This window comes from Carcharhinus amblyrhynchos, chromosome 8, assembly GCF_965287045.1.
Source record: "Carcharhinus amblyrhynchos chromosome 8, sCarAmb.v2.hapA, whole genome shotgun sequence".
In the NCBI taxonomy this organism is placed as follows: Eukaryota; Metazoa; Chordata; class Chondrichthyes; order Carcharhiniformes; family Carcharhinidae; genus Carcharhinus; species Carcharhinus amblyrhynchos.
The window spans coordinates 28,851,403-28,872,813 of NC_137331.1; the positions used below are offsets into that span (position 1 = coordinate 28,851,403).

General features: G+C 42.7%; 1 protein-coding gene across 2 annotated transcripts in view; it reads left to right on the forward strand.

The window, feature by feature from the left end:
* Positions 1–21,411, forward strand: part of grhl2b (grainyhead-like transcription factor 2b) — a 102,099-nt gene that overhangs the window by 6,657 nt on the left and 74,031 nt on the right. For both annotated transcript variants that reach the window (XM_080193811.1, XM_080193812.1), the window contains exons 2-4: positions 7,326–7,515; positions 7,611–7,678; positions 17,799–18,216. In XM_080193811.1, the coding sequence (XP_080049937.1) occupies positions 7,326–7,515; positions 7,611–7,678; positions 17,799–18,216 (676 nt within the window). The remainder of the gene's footprint in view (positions 1–7,325; positions 7,516–7,610; positions 7,679–17,798; positions 18,217–21,411) is intronic.

A 21,411-nucleotide genomic window follows, 5' to 3' on the forward strand; every position in this document is an offset into this window, starting at 1 on the left:
TTTTATAAATGGATATGTAAAGCTGTTTTCTTATTGCTGAGTTAAAAGTGTTTTTAGTTTTAGTTTTAACATCAAAATCCAAGAGCCTCAATAGGCAGGGTAGGTTTAGAAAAAAATAGTTAAAATTGCCCTTTTACTCAGACCATCAGTAACACGAATTGTTTTTTTTAAATATGCAGTTAAGTGAAATGACAACCCACAGTTCGTACAGTTTATTGAATTCACTCATAAGTCTGAGTGGCTGTTCTAAAAATTTGTGTGTCATAGAAGCAGCTGTATTAAACTCTGCTTCCTAAGATTGTTAGCCTGGGATTGTGGAGGTAGCAGTATAAGCCAGTCCTAGTAGTGACATCTAGCATAGAGTGAACTAGGAAATACATAATATTGGTACAAGTACCAATGTTGATATAAAAAAGATAGACTGGAGCAGTTTCAGAAATACCCAAGGAGAAAAAGTAACAGCATCTTTTCAATTCTTTCATTTTAAATTTTCACATTGACATATCTTTGGACAAGAACATGAACATGATAACTGAATGCACCTGATTTAAAAAAAAAGTCAAATTTGTTGCTGAGAATCCAGTGCCAATGTTCTTTGTACTGGAGATGTGATTATATGTATATAGTAGGCATGCACGGTTGTATCACAAACACAGCAGGCACATATTTTGGTACCTGATTTTCAGTGTGATAAATGGAATATTTCTATCTCCCACCCCCCCCCCCCAAAAAAAAAGCTGGGATGGATCAGTTCCTGCTGATACACTCAAAATATCAGCCACAAGGTGGTGAAAATGGACTTGAATGACTCTTTTTGATTTTGACATTTGATTTGATTTATTTTTGTCACATGTATTAGGATAAAGTGAAAAGTATTGTTCCTTGCATGCTATATAGACAAAGCATATTGTTCATAGGGAAGGAAAGGAGAAATGCAGAATGTAGTGTTACAGTCAGAGCTAGGGCTCAACTTAATGCGAGGTAGGTCCATTCAAAAGTCTGATGGCAGCAAGGAAGAAGCTGTTCTTGAATTGGTTGCAACATGTCCTCAGACAAGGTCATTGTGTCAAGGCCATAATACCAATGGGTACAGATGTTTTGGTTTTGTTCCCACCTTTCTTGAAAAGGCTGGTTCACCGTGGAGTATGGTTTGTAACTAGCAGTTGCCCTTTGTTATATTATTCAGATGGTTCCTTTGTGAGCTTTAAACAGTCAACTGGAGGGATGTTTGAGGGGGTGGAGAGAATGGTTAGAGAAAGAAAGTGATAAGCCCAACTCAGATTATGTGCATGGATTTAGCAGCAATCACTGAATAGTGCCTGAACTATGGTTCAATCTTTCTTTCTCCTTGGCTCACATGAGCTGGATGTAGTGTTCAGTACGAAGGGCTATTAGGATGCAATGTTAGCCAAACATATATAATTAAGCACAGGTTATAAATTAATATCTGGCCTTTCTGGGTGGCATTTACTCAGTAAGAAATTTACATAACACATTTTACTTCCACTTTTAATAGATTGGGAAGAGAATACGGTTCCCACTTCAAAAAAGGGAATTACGAACATTTGTTTGCATTTCAATCCTGTGCAGGATTATTAACTTAATTGTTAAGAGTAAAATGAGTGGTTAGTGCTGCTGCCTCACAGCACCAAGGCCTTGGGTGACTGTGTGGAGTTTCCACGTTCCCCCTGTGTCTGCATGGGTTTCCTCCAAGTGCCCTGATTTCCTCCCACACCCCAAAGATGTGCAGGTTAGGTTGAATGGCCATGATAAATTGCCCCTTGGTGTCAGGGGAATTAGGAGGGTAAACATGTGGGGAAATGGGGATGGGACTTGGGTGGGATTGTTGTTGGTGCAGGCTCGATGGGCCAAATGGCCTCCTTCTGCACTGTAGGAGTTCTACAATTCTATGGAGAGTATAATAAGACCAGTAAATAGCACATCAACACGTATTCAGACAGAGAAAGATCCTGGATGAGCAGCCTCCTTGCTGGTGAACCTTCTTTTCACTCTCTCTAAAGCTTCCATGTCCTTCTGGTAATGTGGCGACCAGTAAAACAGACCAATAATCTGCCTTATTGCTACAGAAATGTTGCTAGGAATCAGATAGAACCAGGTTGCTAAAATATTGAGCAGTGATGTACAGGATGCCCTGAGGCAATTCCATAGTATCGAATTTATTCACATAAATCATCCCTTCTATTCTTGGCACTGCTTTTGTTTATGACTTTTCTTGCATTCAGCTTCTGTGGTGCTCACCAGTTTGACAGTTATTAAAATTCAGTCTCGCGCTCAGGCAACAAAGCACTTTCCTCATAGTAAAGTCAGATATTTTCTGTGCGGGATTTTTCTCAAATGTTTATTGAAGAGTTGGGAATTTTTTTTGTCTTCATGTGGGTTCAAATCTTCTTGAAGACTTTGTGGTAGAACTTCTACCGGCTTACTGGATTTCTCATCGGAGTTATGGCAGCGAATGGGAGAATCCCCGCTGGAAGTTCTGGCGTTATTCAAACTTGCATTGGACTGACTCATCAACAAGGGTTGGCTTTTCCTGTGCTTTTTATTTAAAGTAATTGACTGAAAGCCTGTACCAAAGAGGGGTGATCACATAATTCATTGAGATTTTCAACAGGGTTTGTCAGTTGAGGATTTGTTAGAATGACCTATTTATTTTTTTCCCTCTCTTTATAAGTATTTTTGCCAGTTTTCTTCCCCAATTTTCCTTATCCCACTACCTTTCATAGGACTATAGTTCTTCTGATGCTGGAAGCATTTTGGTACCTAGGTACCTCTTCTTTCTTGGACAAAGTGTCAACAGACTGTTCAGTTGTAAGTGGTGTTGTGTTTCAATTTAATTAGGCCCATACCTAGAATACTGCGTACAGTTCTGGTCGCTGCATTGCAGCAAGGATGTAATTGCACGAGACAGGGTACAGAAGAGACTTAGAAGCATGTTGCAAGGAATGGAGAATTTTAGCTGAGAGGAAAGCTCAAATAGGCTGGAGATGTTTATTTGGAACAGAGGAGGTTGAGGCGAGATTTAATTGAGGTGTACAAAAATTGAGGTGTTTGGTTAAATTGGATAGGAAGCCAGTATTTCCCTTAGCAGAGAAGTCAGTAACCAGGGGACCTAAATTTAGAGTCATTAACAGAATGATTAAAGGGGAGAGAAAGAGAATTTCTTTTCACCCAGAGGGTGGTGGGCACCTGCAAGGGTACCTGAGAAGCAGAAATGTTCAGTACGTTTAAAAATAATACTTGGATGTATGCTTGAGGTACTGTAATTTATAGGGCCACAGACTAAGAGCTGGAAAGTGGGATTAGACTGAGCTGGCAGAGCCACAATAGGCCAAATGGCCTCTTTCTGTAAACTTTGTATGTTATGTTTCAATGGGATCACGATGCCACGAAAATAACACCAAAAACAAGAAAGAGCTATTTGGAGCATCTCGCTTCCTTGTTCTGATACTTTGGGCAGGAAAACTGGCCAAAGTGTGCTGGGAATCATAGAAAGCCTCTTGTTCCTCAACTAACTCAGAACAGGATGGGAATTGTAAACCTAAAGGTTCAGGTATTCACTCCTAAGGGGATAGTATGTCAGAAATTTCTCAGTTCTGCACTTCCGCCTTTGAAAAAGTCCTAGGGGTTGGGTACAAAATGGAGACAAGCCTACCACCCTGGGCATAGATCGGAGGCAGTACAGGGACTGCCAAGTGCCTAGGTGTGCTGTTTCTAAAGTCTGCCTTTGTTCTCTGGGACACCCCAGTTGTTTGCTCATATTTTAGACCTTTTAGCTCTTATCCCTAACTTCCTCCACCTGCTCCTATGCTAACTCTTGCCACGCACTCACCTCAATTGTCCCCATACCCTCCAAGTCATTTCATGCCCTTAATAGTTCCCTGTGTCAACTTAATGCCAACTCATGCCAACACACCCACCACCTTTTCCCTGATGAAAGTTGTCTGATTGCTACAACTGACCTCCGTGCTCCAGGCAGGGGTTTAGACAAGAAAGGGTTCCTGTTATTGGCTATTCAGTAAGCCCACCTGGGAACTGTACATGTGTGGTTGTCAGGTGAGCATGTTTAGTGATGCTTGTCCTGTGATCAGCTGGCCTGATGCTGTTTGCTATCTAGACTTGCATGTGAATATTTATTATTTAGATGAGTTAGTGAGTGGGGAATGACTGTCTGGAACCATGATGTCTGTACCTTCAAAGGAGTGAGGGGCAGAGGGGGTCTTGTTATTTTTCAAGGTTTAGTTTACTACCTAATCTTCATGAAGTGAGTGACTAAATCCTGAGCGAAGCTTGAGAAGGTAGCACTGAAAATTCTAACAGTGAACCAAATAATTTATGTGACCATATGCCCTTGAGTCTCAGTCGTAAATACCACTTTCCATTGCGACCATTTTATATGCAGGCCATTAGAAAGTGAATGTTTGATTCCGATGCTTTATATTTATCTTAAGTTTTTTGAAATCATCTTTCAGCACAGAGATCCAGGTTCAAATCCCGGCTTGAGTCACTGTCTGTGTGGCGTCTGCACGTTCTCCCCATGTCTGCGTGAGTTTCCTCGGATGCTCCGGTTTCCTCCCACAGTCCAAAAGATGCGCTGGTTAGGTGCATTGGCTGTGCTAAATTCTCCTTCTGTGTACCTGAATAGGTGCTGGAGTGTGGCGACTTGGGGATTTTCACAGTAACTTCATTGCAGTGTTATTTGTAACACTAATAAATAAATTTTAAACTTTAGCACTGGCAGCTTTAATTACATGATTCTGTAATGAGGAACTAACTCTCCTAAGTTAGCTGGTACCCTGCAAGGGCAGTTGAAAGCGTTGGCTCTTGCTGATGTGTGGTTCCTTGCGGGTTCTACCCCCTCCTCTGTTGTGTTCTCTGTCTCTGCCTCTCTCTCTCTCTCTCTTTCCTAACACCAGACTTCCTGTATGTCCGTCTCTCAATTCTTTCTTTTTTTCTTTCTTTTCCTTCTCTTTTACTCTCCCACTCTTCCCTCCAAGCTGTCTATGTTACAACTCTCCTAAGTTTTCCTCCTTAACTCCTCCTAAGCTGCAAATAAACATTTGACAAATCCTTCCTGTTTTAATACTTCTCAAAGTTCTGACATCAATACCTTGTGCTTTGCTTCACTGATTCTGTCCAAAGACCTCAGAACTGTGGGGCATCTTACCTTATTCTGTTTTCCAAGCCTGTCTCCATCAAGTCAATACTGGGTCTCCTATTTTTATTTGTCGTTGGTATTATCTTGGATCATGGGTTGTTGTATAAGTTTACCAACTTAAAAACAGCCAGATGCTTGGTGTGGCTTTTAATTGTGAGGAAATTGATCAAAAATAACGCAGACACGACAGATTTACTGTTTGAGTGCTTATTGTTTAGCACTGCTGATAATCAATTTTCTATCAAAATAAATCAGGAGTTGGATTGACTGAACAGGATCCAGGTCCAACCCTCTGGCAAGGCAACTCCAGAGTTACATTTTTAAAAAGAAGTGAAAGAAAGACTTGCATTTATAGACTATCGTTCATGGCCACAGAATGTCTCAAAGCTAATGAAATACTTTGGAAATGTAGTCACTGTTGTAGGAAAAGGGGGAGGCAATTTGCTCAGAGCAAACTCCCACAAACAGTAATGAGATAATGACCAGATAATCCGTTTTTGTGATGTTAATTGAGGAAGCCAGGTCACTGGAACACTCTCCTGCATTTTTTGTGTGAAATAGTTCCACTGTATCTTTCACATCCACCCAAGCATGTCGATGGGGCCTTAGTATAATGTCTTATTCAAAAGACAGTGTCTCCGACAGTGCCACACTCCCTTGGTGCTGCACTGCAATGTCCTCTGCCTTGATTTTTGTGCTTGAATCTAGAACCTTGTTACTGGGCAAGAATGTTGCTCACGGACTGGCACTACTAACTTTCGTGCCTGGAATAACTCTGATTTTTAAAAAAATACTGCAATCTGATGAACTGTTTGCAAAGTTCAAAGTTTACTGTTTGTGTTCATGTGCTTTTATTTCACGCCCCAATTTTCACCATCCTCTTTTTTTATCTAAAGGCTTTGACTCCTTGCTGGCATGTGGTTCCATCTGGGTTTGTAGTTATGATGATTCCCAAAGGGGGTTCTCTTCATTCTCTCAGAAATGAGTCTTCAGTGTTCTCCTAGTTGAGACACATTGATAAAAGTCTAATTGCAGGTCATGTATCCTCCCTTGCTGTCAAATGCATGCTAAAAAACTGGGGGAAATTTGCTGACTAAATGCAATGAAATGAGTCAAATCATCTCCTGAGTGAAACAAATGAACAAGGGTTCAGGATTTAGTGTCAACCTACACTTCACTTTCACTGGGGCGAAATTGTATAACTCATGCGTTTGATTTGATTTATTATTGTCACATGTATTGGGATATAGTAGGAAACATTGTTTCTTGCGTGCTATACAGACAAAACACACTGTTCATAGGGTACATGGCGAGAATATAGTGTTGCAGAATATAGGGTGCAGAATGTAGTGTTGCAGTTACAACTAGGGTGTAGAGAAAGATCAGCTTAATATATTGTAGATCCATTCAAAAGTCTGATGGCAGCCAGGAAGAAGCTGTTCTTGAGTAGGTTGGTATGTGATCCCAGACTTTTGTATCTTTTTCCCGATGGAAGAAGGTGGAAGAGAGTATGCCCTGGATGGGTGGGGTGCTTGATTACACCGGCTGTTTTTTCAAGGCAGCGGGAAGAATAGATGAGTCAATGGGAGGCTAATTTACATGATGGACTGTGTACGTTCCCAATTCTTCGTGGTTTCTTGCAGTCATGGTCAGAGCAGGAAAATGTATGATACATCTGGAAAGGATGCTTTCCATGCTGCATCTATAAAAGTTGGTGAGAATCATAGCAGATATGTTGAATTTCCTTAGCTTCCTGAGAAAGTAGAGGTGATGGTAGGCTTTCTTAATTCAGTGTCAGCGTGGAGGGACCAGGACAGATTGTCAGTGATCTGAAGACCTAGAAAATTGAAGCTCTCAACTATTTCCACTTCCTCACTGTTGAAGTAGACAGGGGCATGTCCTCCTCTGCGCTTTCTGAAGTCCATGACTATCTCCTTCGTGTTACTGACATTGAGGGAGAGATTATTGTTATCTCACCAGATTCTCTATCTCTTTCTTGTACTCTGTTTCGTCTTGTTTGAGATCCCACCCACTAAGGTGGTGATCTTTGATTGCTGGTCTGTTAATACAACAACTACACTATACCATTAGAATAGATAGTCAAATATTGCTCTGATTAGTAATCAGATTTGTTCTCTTCTTTTGCCAGCAATAAGCGTTTGGTCGTGGTATTACAGAATGACACAAACCTTCATCCTAGACGTGCTTATACAAGCGAAGATGAGGCCTGGAAGTCGTACCTTGAGAATCCATTGACAGCTGCTACGAAAGCCATGATGAGCATCAATGGTGATGAAGACAGTGCGGCTGCCTTAGGATTGCTTTACGATTACTATAAAGTCAGTCTGCTTATACATACCAGTTACTAGTTTCTGCTCAGTCTTTCCTTCTGAATTACTGTTATATTCACTCTCTGAATTTGTTCTGTCGTTAGGTTCCTCGAGACAAAAGACTTATGCCAATTGGGAAAGTAGCTGATGCACAGGATGATCAAGAGAAAAGGTACATTTATTATTTTCTCAATCTTCTGGCAGTGGAGGGTGTTGGGACCGACTCTGTAGATATATGAACTGGGGTAGTGGTAAGTGGGAATCGAATAGTTGAATTAATGAATTCCTGGCCCAGGATCCAGATGCGCAGTGCTATTTAGAAAGGTTGAATTGCTGTGTTGACAATCTCTGATGATGTTACTTCTCCAAACCTTGGTGCAATCCTCCACAATTCAACAAGGTCGCATGAGGCTCCTTATGATCCACATCTAGGGATATTCCCCCAGATCTGGCGTACAATCTGGCCTAGCATGAGGCTACATGCAGAACAGAATAACATAGTGGTACAAATAGGGAGAGTGAAATGTGCAGGCCTGCAACGACTAAACTAAGGTGCAATCTCCAAGATTATAGTGTGTGCATTGGTGTTAACATTGGATAATGTATCACCTTTTATGGTGAATTAAACTTTCAGTCTCTAACAAAGGACTGAGAAAAGTGAACAGGGCAGAGTGCATGCCCTTGCTTTCCAGAGAGGGGCATCCACACACAATAGTTGAAGTTTCTTCCCTTCACACGGGTGAGATTCTCGTCAAAATGAATGTACTGTCTGCCTATGGAACTGATCAGTCCCTCCCACATCAGGGAAACCTTCTCTCCTATCACTATCAGTTAATCAGTGATCTGTACAATGCTGGCTTCCACCAAAGCTAACTTATGAAAACCTACAGAGACTCAGGGAAAAGACACAGGGATAAAATAACCATGGAGGGATTTAAAGACAAATACAGTTTGACACCAAGATGGACAAAGCTTAGAATCATAGAGTCCCTACAATTCAAAAGGAGGCAATTCGGCCCATCGAGTCTGCACCGAACACAATGCCACCCAGACCCTATTCCGGTAACCCCTCATGTTTATCCTGCGAATCCCCTTGCCACTAGGTTTAATTTAGCATGGCCAATCAACCTAACCCGCACATTTTTGGATTGATGGTATTACTTATCGAATACAGGAATGATTAATGATATATGACTTTGATATGAAAGGACGAAAGACTTGATATGAAAGGAGACGGCACGGTGGCACAGTGGTTAGCACTGCTGCTTCACAGCTGCAGGGACCTGGGTTTGATTCCCGGCTTGGGTCAATGTCTGTGGAGTTTGCATATTCTCCTCGTGTCTGCGTGGGTTTCCTCCAGGTGCTCCGGTTTCCTCCAACAGTCCAAAGATGTGTGGGTTAGGTTAATTGGTCATGCTAAAATTGTCCCTTAGTGTCCTGAGATGCGTAGGTTAGAGGGATTGGTGGGTAAAATATGTAGGGAAATGGGGGTAGGGCTTGGGTGGGATTGTGGTTGGTATGGACTTGATGGGCCGAATGTCCTCTTTCTGCACTGTAGGGTTTCTTTCTATGATCTATGATGATACAAGTCAGCAATGAGTGTTCTCTGCCCACTTGATAGTGTGAAATGGAACAAGAATCATAGAAGAAGCACTGCAATCCAGAAGGAGGCCATTGGCCCAAGGTATCTGCACTGAGACTCTTTCAGAGTATCTTACCCAGTTCTTCTCTGTCTGATCCCATAACCCTGCACATTTAGTATGGCTAATCCACCTTTGGAGTGTGGGAGGAAACCAAAGTACCTGGAGGGAGTCTAAGCAGACAAGGGGAGAAGGTCACTCAAGGCCAGAACTGAACCCGGGTCCCTGGTGCTGTGAGGTCCATTATGTCACTCATTAACAGGAGCTCGGATTTAAAGTTTTTAAAAAGTTAAATTATTGGTCACAAGTAGGCTTACATTAACACTGCAATTAAGTTATTGTGAAAATCTCCTACTCACCAACTCCAGCACCTGTTTGGATACACTGAAGGAGAATTTAGCATGGCTAATGCACCTAACCAGCACGTTTTTCGGACTTTGGGAGGAAACTGGAGCACCCAGAAGAAACCCATGCAAACACAGGGAGAATGTGCAAAGAATGCAGAGACAGTGACCCAAGCCGGAAATTGAATCAGGGTCCCTGAAGCAGCAGTGTTAACCACTGTGGCACCATGCTGCCCACTTTTTAAAGATTTTATAAGCACGGGTAATTGCATCTGGCCAGTATGGGGATTGAACCAATGATCTGGGCATTAGTAGAACCACATTCTAACCGTCTGTGGTAAATGACCAACAGCTCTGGCAACTGCATAATTTTATCCTGATAAGACAAAGCCAGTTGTTGCTCTGCCACTGTTGTTCCCTCCTCCTGACTGGAAACAGCTGGCTAAACAGGCCAATGATCAAAGCTAAGAATTTATAACTCAACGAATAAGTGCCCCGATGATTAAAAGTGTTACATGTCAGAAGAGCCGCTGATGTATTTGAATCATACCATTTGCAGTTGAAAGCAGCTAGATTCCAAGTAAAATGAAAGTGTGAGAATGCGAGAAATGTGAGCTTTGTGAAGTGAAAAGACAGGTTAACAGTCCTCATGTATCATCTATCAGGATATTACCAGTAGGGAAAGACTACTTCATTCCAACACAGCCAACAAAATTGTCACTCTGTTATTCAAATTACTTGAATGTCCTGCATACTGTCAAAAATGTGCAAATGCCTTTGAGGGTGCTAATGACTTCAGTCAGACACAGGAACAGCATCCTTAATACAAAGTATTGAGGTTAGGAGACCCAATCACACTTGCCTTATCCTGACCTGCATTATCAATGTATGAGGAGCAGTGAGGAGCACTTTGCTTTGTACTGAAATATTTAAAAGATGTTGTTTCATTTAATTCAATGTTTAACATTGGAAGTTGATGTTTGGGAAATCACACTTTCCATCCAATTAAAGTATAATTTAGACTTGGAGCTGATGAAAATCCTCTAGTGAAAACTGAAAATGCTGGAAAAATTCAACATCTCTGTCAGCACCTCCGGAGAAAGAAACGTCTATTAACTTCCCGAATCCGTGTGACTCTTCTTCAGAGGAGTTCCAAATTGGGAGATTTCTGACTGAAATTACCTGTGTTGTGTGCTTGAGAAAATTCCTCTCAAAGTAATGGGCAAGCTGGTGTATACTGTAGCAATGTAATTTGTGTGAAGTGAAACTGGTGGCAAACAAAAAATACCGATTCCAAGTTATTGGGCATCATTTTCTTCTGATGACAGACTGACTGGCAAACCAGATTGCTGACCTGTATGAATTTTGCTTATATCCAGGCAAAATGAAGGTACTTAAAAAAAAAATCAAATTCAACTTCGGAGATTCAACTGGACATATAGTGCGGCAGATAAACCACTGTTTCATCATTGCCAGTGAAGTTTTTATTCCACCCTGCAGTGGGCATGCAACTGGACAGCAAGAAATCAAGGGCTGTAGGGTAGGGTGGGGGTGGTGGTGGGGAGAGTAGGACCAGAGTATTAATTTTGATGATCAGCCCTGCCATGATCAAAATGAATTGTGGAGCAGGCTCAAAGGGCCAAATGGCCTACTCTTGCTTCTGCTTTCTTTGTTTTAACCCCAGAGACCGGGACTAATGCTTAGGGGACATGAGTTCAAATTCTGCCATGGCAACTGGTGAAATTTAAACTAAATTAAATCAAAATAAAAATGTGGAATGAAAACCTGGTCTCAGTAATGATGATTATGTAATTACTGGATTGTTGAACTCCGCTTCTTCACGAATGTCCTTTTAGGGAAGGAAATTGTGTTGTTCCTACCCAGTCTCACCTATATGTGATTCCAGATCCAAAGCAATGTTGTTGGCTCTTAAGTATCCTCAGAAATGGCCTACAGGCACTGAGTTGTATCAGCTAGACTGGGCCTGCAACTGGTGATGGGGGCACCATCATGAGGGGAAAAAGTTACTTGACCTCATTTTCACCAGTTCATCGGTGGTAGATGCCCCTGTCCGTGCCATTATAAGTACCAATGACCACCTGCCAGTCCTTCTGGAGATGATGTCCCACATTCAAGCGAAGCAGACAATCCATCATGTTTGGGATTTAATATGACATTGTGGCTGTCATATTAAATGGGATAGATTCAGAGCAGAATTGGTAGCTCAAAGACACTGTGAGCCATCAGCAGCAGCAGAACTATATTCCACCATAATCTGTGATCTCTGCAATAAATCTTTGGAGGCAGAAGTCCGTTCACCAGAATCTCTTTATTTACAATTCCAACAGCAGTACTCAGAGTGCTAGCAGTCAGCAGTACCAGAGGAACTGACACTTCCAGTTGAATACCAGGAAGAGACTCCCTGATTGGCCAGTCAATTGCCTCCTTAATCAGGAAGTTCATATTCCAGTAGGCCAACCTCAATGGCCTGATTGAAGTCATTACATCCTCGCACTATTACCATCGAGTTAGGGGGTACAACCAGATTCAATGAGAATTGCAGGAAATAATGAATGGAATAGCACCTGATATACCTAAAAATGAGGTGCTTGCTGAAGCTACAACACGGAGTTGTATAAGTGTGAAACAGCAGAACTAGCATGCCATAGTCAGAGTTAAGTGACACTGCAATCAGAAGATCAAATCAAAGTTCTGTTGTCCTCCACAACCAGTTGTGAATCAAGGTGATAATTAAACATCTAATAAGAGCACGAGGTTCTTCAAACATCCCCATCCTCAATGATGGTGGAGCCCAGCACATCAGTGTAAAAGGTAAGGCTAAGGTTTTTGTAGCCGTCCTTAGCTGCTTCATCAGTGACCTTTGCTTCTAGGGAACAATTCCCTGGGAAGGCCAGGAATATGGAGTATTTCCTGCTACAAAGGCTGATGGAAAAGGGGAAGAATTCTTGCCCCAACCTCATTAATTATGCAACTGAGTGAGTTTGCCCAGTTCTGTGATGGGGCAGGCCTGATGACACAAACTCTGTGAGAAGTCTCACAACACTAGGTAAAAGTCCAACAGGTTTATTTGGTAGCACAAGCTTTCAGACTGTCGGAGATTTGGTAGCACAGGCTGTCAGAGATTTTGCAAACCCAGGCAAGTTGTAGGGGTTACAGATAGTGTGACATGAACCCAAAATCCCGGTTGAGGCCGTCACTAATTGTCCTGGCTGGAGACAATACACATCTCTTTAACCAGTTTTGATTACCTGTTAAGACTCGCATTCCAACTGTTATCTTGTAAATTGAGTTCGTGTCTGTTTGTGAACACAAATCCTCACTCACCTGAAGAAGGACCAACACTCTGGAAGCTTCTGCAACCAGATAAACCTGTTGGACTTTAACCTGGTTGACTTCTTACTGTGATTCCTCAGTCCAACACCAGCATCTCCACATCATGACAAACTCTACCCTCCTATCTGGGCACAGCATTGAAAAGATGCCCAACATGACTGACCCACTATTGAAGAAAGAAGGTGGACATCCTGAAAATGAAATCGGATCTCCGGGATCCCCCAAGAATGAAGATGGTACTCCAGGAACGTTTTGAGGCTAGAAGATGGACCACTTTCTGGGCACTGAATCTGGAAGGCCCACCTGTTGATAAGAGAATAAGGGATATCATGGTGGCATAGTGGTTAACACTGGTACCTCACCGCCAGGGACCTGGGTTCAATTTCCGGCTTGGGTCACGGTCTGGGCGGAGTTTGCAGAGTTTTCTCCGGGTGCTCCCATATCCTCCCACAGTTCTGCGATGTGTGCGTTAGATTGATTGGCCATGCTAAGTTGCCCCTTAGTGTCAGAGAGTTGCCCCTTAGTGTCTCCTTAAATTTGTTTTTGTGTTCTGCGCTCTAGGGCTCATGTGTTCTGCACTCACGATTCATGATCGTTTGAGTGAAGTCATTCCTCCTTATTTCTGTTTTAAACCTGCTACCCCTTGGCATAAAACTACAGCCTCTCATTTTAGAATATCCAACAAGGGGAAATATCCACTCCACGTCTCCCCTGTCAATCTCCCTCAGCATCTTGTATACCTTCATTAGATCTCATTCTTGTAAACTCCAGTGAGTATAGGCCTAAACTGCTCAATTTCTCTTCATAAGGCAAGTCCACCATCCCTGGGATCAATCTAGTAAACCTTTTCTGAAACGCCTTTCATGCATTTGTGGCCTTCCTTAAGTAAGGGTTCCAAAACTGTGCAGTGCTTCAAATGCAGTCTCTCCAATGCCCTGCACAGTTGCAACAGCACTACTGCAATCCTATCCCATTAGTAATGAATGCCAAAATGCTGTTTACCTTCCTTATTACCTGCTGCACCTGCATATTAACTTTCTGGGATTCATGCATAAGGCTCAGCTATTTACCATTTATATAGATGATCTGGAGGAGGGAACCGAGTGTATGATGTCGAAATTTGCTGATGACACCAAGATTGTTGGAACGGCAAATTGCGCGGAGGGTGTGGAGAGTCTGCAGAAGGATCTAGATAGGCTGGGCGAATGGGCCAGGAAATGGCAAATGGAATTTAATGTTGGCAAGTGCGAGGTGGTCCACTTTGGTAGGAATAATGGCAGGAAGGACTATTACTTACGTGGCGAAAATCTGCAGCAGGCGACGGTGCAGAGGGACCTCGGGGTCCTTGTGCATGAGTCGCAAAAACCCAGCTTGCAGGTGAGCAGGTGGTCAGGAAGGCTAATGGGATGCTGGCCTTCATAGCAAGGGGGATTGAATATAAAAGTAGGGAGGTCTTGCTGCGGCTGTATAGGGCATTGGTGAGGCCGCAGCTGGAGTACTGTGTGCAGTTTTGGTCGCCGCACTTACGCAAGGATATTTTGGCCTTGGAGGGAGTGCAGAGGAGGTTTACTAGGCTGATACTGGAGTTGAGGGGGTTGAGCTATGAGGAGAGGCTGAATAAACTAGGCTTGTACTCGTTAGAGTTTAGAAGAATGAGGGGAGATCTCAATGAGACATATAAGATGATGAATGGGATGGATAGGATAGAGGTGGAGAGACTCTTCCCGCTCAGAAAGGACAGTAGGACGAGGGGGCACAGTCTCAAGATAAAGGGGGGAGCGGTTTAGAACGGAGTTGAGGAGGAACTTCTTCACTCAAAGGGTGGTGAATCTCTGGAATTCTCTGCCCGTTGAAGTGGTGAAGGCTACCTCGCTAAATATTTTTAAGACACGGGTTGATGGGTTTTTGATAAGCGAGGGGATTAAGGGTTATGGGGAGAGGGCGGGAATGTGGAACTGAGCCACGACAGATCAGCCATGATCTTATTGAATGGCGGGGCAGGCTCGAAGGGCTAGATGGCCTACTCCTGCTCCTATTTCTTATGTTCTTATGATATCCAGATCCTTCTGCACTGAAGCATTTTTAAGTTTCTGTCCATCGAGATAATAATTTGCCCCAACTGATTAACTTTTTATTGGTTAGCCAATTCTCTATCCAAGCTAATAGATTATCCCCAACCTTGTGGGATATTACCTTGTGTATTAAAGAACTCCTAATCCAACAAACGACAATGGTCACAGGTTTGATTTCAGGTCGTGCTGAATTAGCTTATCTCAACTGGGGCAACATTTGGCCTTTGCAGTTAGTCATGATACTGGATGAACAAAATTAGCTGCAGTTTCATCTTTTGAACCAAGAACTATGGGGTGGCTTGGGTCACTGTCTGTATGGAGTTTGCATGTGCTCCCCATGGCTGCGTGGGTTTCCAGTGCTTTGGTTTCTTCCCACAGTCCAAAGATGTGCGGGTTAGGTGTATTGGCCATGCTAAATTGTCCCTTGGTGTCAGTGGACTAGTTAGAGCAAATGCATTGGGTTATAGGGATAGAGCCTGGGTGGGATTGTGGTTGGTGCAGGCTCGATGGGCCAAATGGTCTCCTTCTGCACTGTGGGATTCCATGATATACTGTGAATCTGTGATTCTATGAACTCCCTTTGAAAGTCACTACTGGTACAATAATGAGGCTCACGCATATAGAATTATTACTTGAACTCCATCACTGTGGTGTTCTGGGGTCCAAGGTTACTGGCAGCTTCTATCCTGAACTGCTTTGATTTGGTTTATTGTTGTCATGTGTTTTGGTACAGAGTGAGAAGTATTGTTTTTGCATGCTACAGACAAAGCATACCGTTCATAGAGAAGGAAAGGAGAGCGTGCAGACCGTAGCATTACAGTCATGGCTAGGGCATAGAGAAAGATTAACTTAATCCGAGGTCAGTCCATTCAAAAGTCTGACAGCAGCAAGGAAGAAGCTGTTCTTGAGTCGGTTGGTACATGACCTCAGACTTTTGTACCTTTTTTCCAATGGAAGAAGGTGGAAGAGAGTATGTCTGGGGTGTGTGGGGTCCTTAATTATGCTGGCTGCTTTTCCAAGGCAGCGGAAATGTAAACAGTGTCAATGGATGGAAGGCTGGTTTGAGTGATGGACTGGGCTTCATTCACAACCCTTTGTAGTTTCTTGCCAGAGGCAGTCACAGGCATTGTTCAGGTGAGTCCCAAATTCTGCACCCCACTTCATTCCAGATGTGTTTTGCACCAGCGTGTTTTCCTGCTTGTGCTGCAGAGAATTGGTCATGGATGGTCAGGCCTTCATATGCATTCCATTAATGGGCTGCAATTGAGTTGGATGCTGACCTTCAGTGGATTTATCAATCCACTGTGATGGGGCGCAGTAGAAGATCCAGCTGTAAATTCACACTAGTGTAAAACTGATTTTTGGGCCTGAATTGGCTGATCTCTGCTGGGGCAACAACTGGGCTTTGCAGTTAGTTATGGTTTTTTGGGCAAAATCAGCTATAGTTTCAGCTTTTGACCCAATTGGTGCATGGTGAACCCTCTTTGAAAGTCTATATTGGTACAATATTGAGGCTTTCATATAAAGAATTATCACTTGAGCCAGGAATTGGAACTGACCCTATTGCTCATGGAACTGTTTTTAGTTAAGGAGAAGCATTTTTATTTATCATACTATCAAAATCTATTTATTTCTTTTATTGTTGATGTGATTTTCTTTTCATATTCTTTTCTGATGGTGTTTATTGCTTGATTGAGTATTGTCTAGTCTCTGGTTCCATGATGCAAGTCACCATCATTTGTTTGAACTGACAGCGCATGTTGCTGGACTGTTTGGGAGATCTTGGGTCAGTATTACAGATAAGCCCCTGTCAAGCTTCATCCAGCCATATGCATGCAATTCTGACTGGTAGTCATTAGATGGCCATCAAGCAAGAGAACTCTGGCCATCTTTCATTTTTGTTTTCCTCCCTCACCCATGGGTGGCAAGAGCCACTTTTCCAACTCAACACGGATTGAGCCTGGGACCTTTCCGATGCATGACTCAGCTAATTAAATCATTGACCAAGGGGAGGGAAGAAGCTGACAAGCTTGGGGGAAAAGGAACAAAACGTCTGTTCATGTTCATAAATTCTAAAAGAAGTGAAAGAAATGATGGAGAATACAACCCTATTATGTCATTGCCACTCCATGTTGAGTATAAGCCCATAAGACCGTAAGATACAAGAGCAGAATTAGGCCATTTGGCCTGTTGAGTCTGCTCTGCAATTCAATCATGGTTGATAAGTTTCTCAACCCCATTCTCCTGCTTTTTCCCCGTAACCCTTGATCCCTTTACCAATCTAGAACCTATCTATCTCTGTCTTAAACGCATGTAATGACTTAACCTTCACATCCTTTTGTGGCAATGAATTCCATAGGTTCACCATCTTTTGGCTGAAAAAATTCCTCCTCGTCTCAGTTCTAAAGAGTCACCCACAAAGTCCATGGGTGGTATAGAGGTTAGCACAGCTGCCTCACAGCGCCAAGGACCTGGGTTCGATTCCGGTCTTGGGTCACTGTCTGTGTGGAGTTTGTTCGTTCTCCCTGTGTCAACGCAGGTTTCCTTCGGGTGCTCTGGTTTTCTCCCACACTCCAAAGATATGCTGCGTAAGTTCATTTGCCATGCTAAATTGCCCCTTAGTGTTTATGGGGAGGCTTAGCAGGGTAAAAACATGGGGTTATGGGGATAGGACCTGGGTCAGATTGTTGACAATGTAGGCTTGATGGGCCAAATGGCCTCCTTCTGTACTGTAGGGATCCTATAGATTCTATGTCCCTTTACTCTGAAGCTGTGCCCTTGTGTCCTAGTGTCTCCTGCTAAATATAAGTAATGTTGTTTTCCTTGAATCCCATTTCAAAAGCTCTTATTCTCCCATTTTTTCCTGTGCCTTGATTTATCAGAAATTGCCTCACATCATCTGATAATCAGAACGATCTAGAAGTCCATGACAATCGAGTGCAAGTTCTCAAGTCCCTTCCAGTGAACCTGTCCTTGCACCCGGAGCATTTGGACACTTCAAAGCGGGGAGAGCCTTATGGCACGAATCCAGCTGAGAACACACCTGTGTCGGTGGCTGGGGTGGCGGTGGTGAGCATCAAAACGGAAGGATACCCCACCAGCTACTCGGGGACAATGACTCCCACTGTGCACTATAGCAGAGCTGAGAGCGATGAACAGCGAGGGGTGATCTTTGAACCGAACCTTGGCAGCAGCCAGTATGAAGTGTTCACTGTCACACACACCAACTACCTCAAAGATGACCAGCGCAGCTCACCTGACAGCAGCTACAGTGAAACATTTAAGGATGGAACAGTGGAAGTAAGTTGTGGTTTCAAACTAAACCGATATGAACCTATGTTATGTTATACTTATGAAAATATGCTTCGTTCCACCAAGGATTTGTACATTAGATACATTAAGGGTCACTTTCTCCATGCCAGGGCTGTGGTTGGACGCTGGGTTAATTGAAAGTTTCAAGGGTATAGTTGATGCATTTTTGTTGCATTGGGGTATGTAGCAAAGATGGTGAAATGGAACTGAGGTACACGTTAGCCGTGACACAACTGAAAGATAGAACAGGCTGGAGGGGCTGAATAATCATCAGCCCTATCTTCTGTTGTCAATGAAAGGGCATATCTAGGTCATGTTGAGATGGCTTTTGGCATTAAATGACTGAACTAACCATATATGATACAGGTACAATATCTCAGACCCAGTTGTCTGAAAACAAAAGATGTCCAAAACTGGGCATTTTTATAAGCTGCCATGCGTGAATTTTAATTTTTAGTAAATTGTAAAATAACTTGGCTGCTTATCTGGCTTGGTACTGCATTGGTGCGGTGGTGTGCCGGACCAGATACTGGCTTTGCTCATTGGATTTTTCCTGCACTTTGCGTTGTCCCAGTGACCCTTGACCCCCTCCCAACTCAGATTCAGCTGACCTGGTCTGAACCTTCCAGGCTGACCCTGCCTCAATGCCCGACCCAAAAGCTGCCACTGTACATTAATGTTCTGCTCTCCTAACCCCTATCTACACCACACTTATTTCATTGATCAGGCTGGGGAATGAGTTCTTTGTGATTGCCTTTGACACCTGCACTTCAGTTAACGTTAAATCAGGATTGGGTTTGCTTTCAATTCTTTGCTCTTTTCAGTATTTGCCTCTGAAAACTGCCAACGTGATATTTGGTGTTGGTTTTACAGTAGTTCTTCCTATTCTGAACAAAGAATCCTCCTGCCTTATTTGGGTTGTTGCAAAACCTGTCTGAAGAAATGAGAAGCTTGGAAAATAAAGGTTAAATTTTAAAAGCAAAAATGACCACACCTCTGTGGACATATACACAGTTATTTGTGTACACTCAGTGATTTCATTAGCTTAACCTGATGCTTTCCAATCCCAGAACAAGTCAGTGAAAGGCGTGTGCAGAAAACTGCCGCACATAGATATAAACTATTAACATTTAGGGAGCAAATGAACAGGTTTTCCCCATGTCTGTGTGAGTTTCCTCTGGGCGTTCTGGTTTCCTTCCACAGTCCAAAGATGTGCAGGTTAGGTTGATTAGCTGTGGTAAATTGCCCCTTAGTGTCAGGGATTAACAGGATAAATACATAGGATTAAGGGGATAAATCGTGGGTGGGATCATTGTTGATATAGACTTGATGGGCCAAATAGCCTCGTTCTGCTCTGTAGGGATTCTATGTTCCCGCTGAAGGAAGGGTTAAGAAACAGAGGACACCAATTTAAGGAGAATGGCAAAAGAACCAAAGATGACAAATCATTAGGATTTAGATCTACCTGAGAGTGTGTTGAAGGCTGATTCAACAATGACTTTCAAAAGGGAATTGGATAATTATCTGAAGAGAAAATGATTTACTGGGTTTGGGCAGAAAAGACAGAAAAATAGGACTGGTTGGGTTGCCATTGCAGAGACCTGGCATTGACATGATTGGCCAGATGACATCTTGTATGTTGTGACCATTTTATGATAACCTCAATTTTCAGTATTTAGCAATTTATTTGATGTACACTATACTCTGAACCCAACTGAGTTTAAATCCCATTTTAATATTTAGAAATTCTGAAGGACTGTTTCAGATGAATAATTTTATGATGAGAGGAATATTTTCATTCCGATGTAGCAATAGCTCTTTGAATATATAATGGAGTAGTATGTATGTTATTATTTTCTTTTTAGTTGGGAGTTTATTCCCAATTGTGGAACAATAATTTATTTGGATTATTTAGGAATACGAGAAACATTCCAAAGGTGAATTTATGCAATGGTTTTAGTGTCAGTGGGAAATGATTTCAACTTCACATCAATGTCTAAATATGTGACCCTGTGAAGGGAACAGCTCCTCAAGCTTCATTTTGACTTTGCATGGTGATCAAATCCAAAGTGCATTCAAAAAATTTTCAGAATGTGGATCATATTTGTTTTTCTAAAAGGACGATCACATTTGTAGTCTTACCAGTTGTTCCATTAATTACTCGGAGAGCAGAAGTTCTCCTCTTCCCACTCTATAAAGCAACTAAATTAATGACTTTCAGGGTGGCACAGTGGTTAGCACTGCTGTCTCTCAGCACCAGGGACCTGACCTCAGGTGACTGTCTGTGTAGAGTTTGCACGTTCTCCCCATGTCTGTGTGGGTTTCCTCTGGGTGCTCCTGTTTGCTCCCACAGTCCAAAGATCTGTGGGTTGGGTTGATTGGCCATGCTCATTGTCCCCTTAGTGTCAGGGGGAGTAGCAGGGTAAATGCATAGAGTTCCGGCGATAGGGCCTGTGTGACGGTGTTGTCAGTGCAGGCTTGATGGGCCGAATGGCCTCTTTCTGCACTGTTGGTATTCTGTGATGTGTGTGTTCAGCATGTACAGAGCACCCCGTACTGGACAGCGTTCTACTATCCAGGGACTGGAGTCTGCAGCTACTGATCTCAGAGTGATAGCTGTACAGTAAATAGTTTATTGATGGGATAGTCCAGGAGACCGGTGATGAGGAGAAATTTTTCCTAACTATTGAAAATTGAATTCATCTTTAAAAGTCAAAGTGTGGGTAATCTTCTGTTGTGTTATTAATTCAAGGTATCTTAAGCCTGAACATAACTGTGGAGTTCTTCAGAATTGTAGAGGTGCTGGAGACCTTCATAACAACCTATAAAACATTCCACCATCATATCCATAAACAAGGGTATTCCTATATTGTTTAGTGAAATATGTCTCAATGTCATTGCTTTCAAATCACATTGAGTACCAGTAAATCTCCAGTTGTTGCAATATAAATCCTACAGTGCAGGAGGTCATCCAGCCCATTGAGTCTGCACCAACTCTCCGACAGAGCATTCCACCTAAGCCCTAACCCCAAAATCTCACAAATTTACCCCGCTAACCCCCCTACATACCTTGGGACTCTAAGGGGGATGGCCAATCCACTTAATCTGCACATCTTTGGACTGTAGGAGGAAATTGTAACACCTGGAGGAAACCCACACAGATATGGGGGGAATCTGCAAACT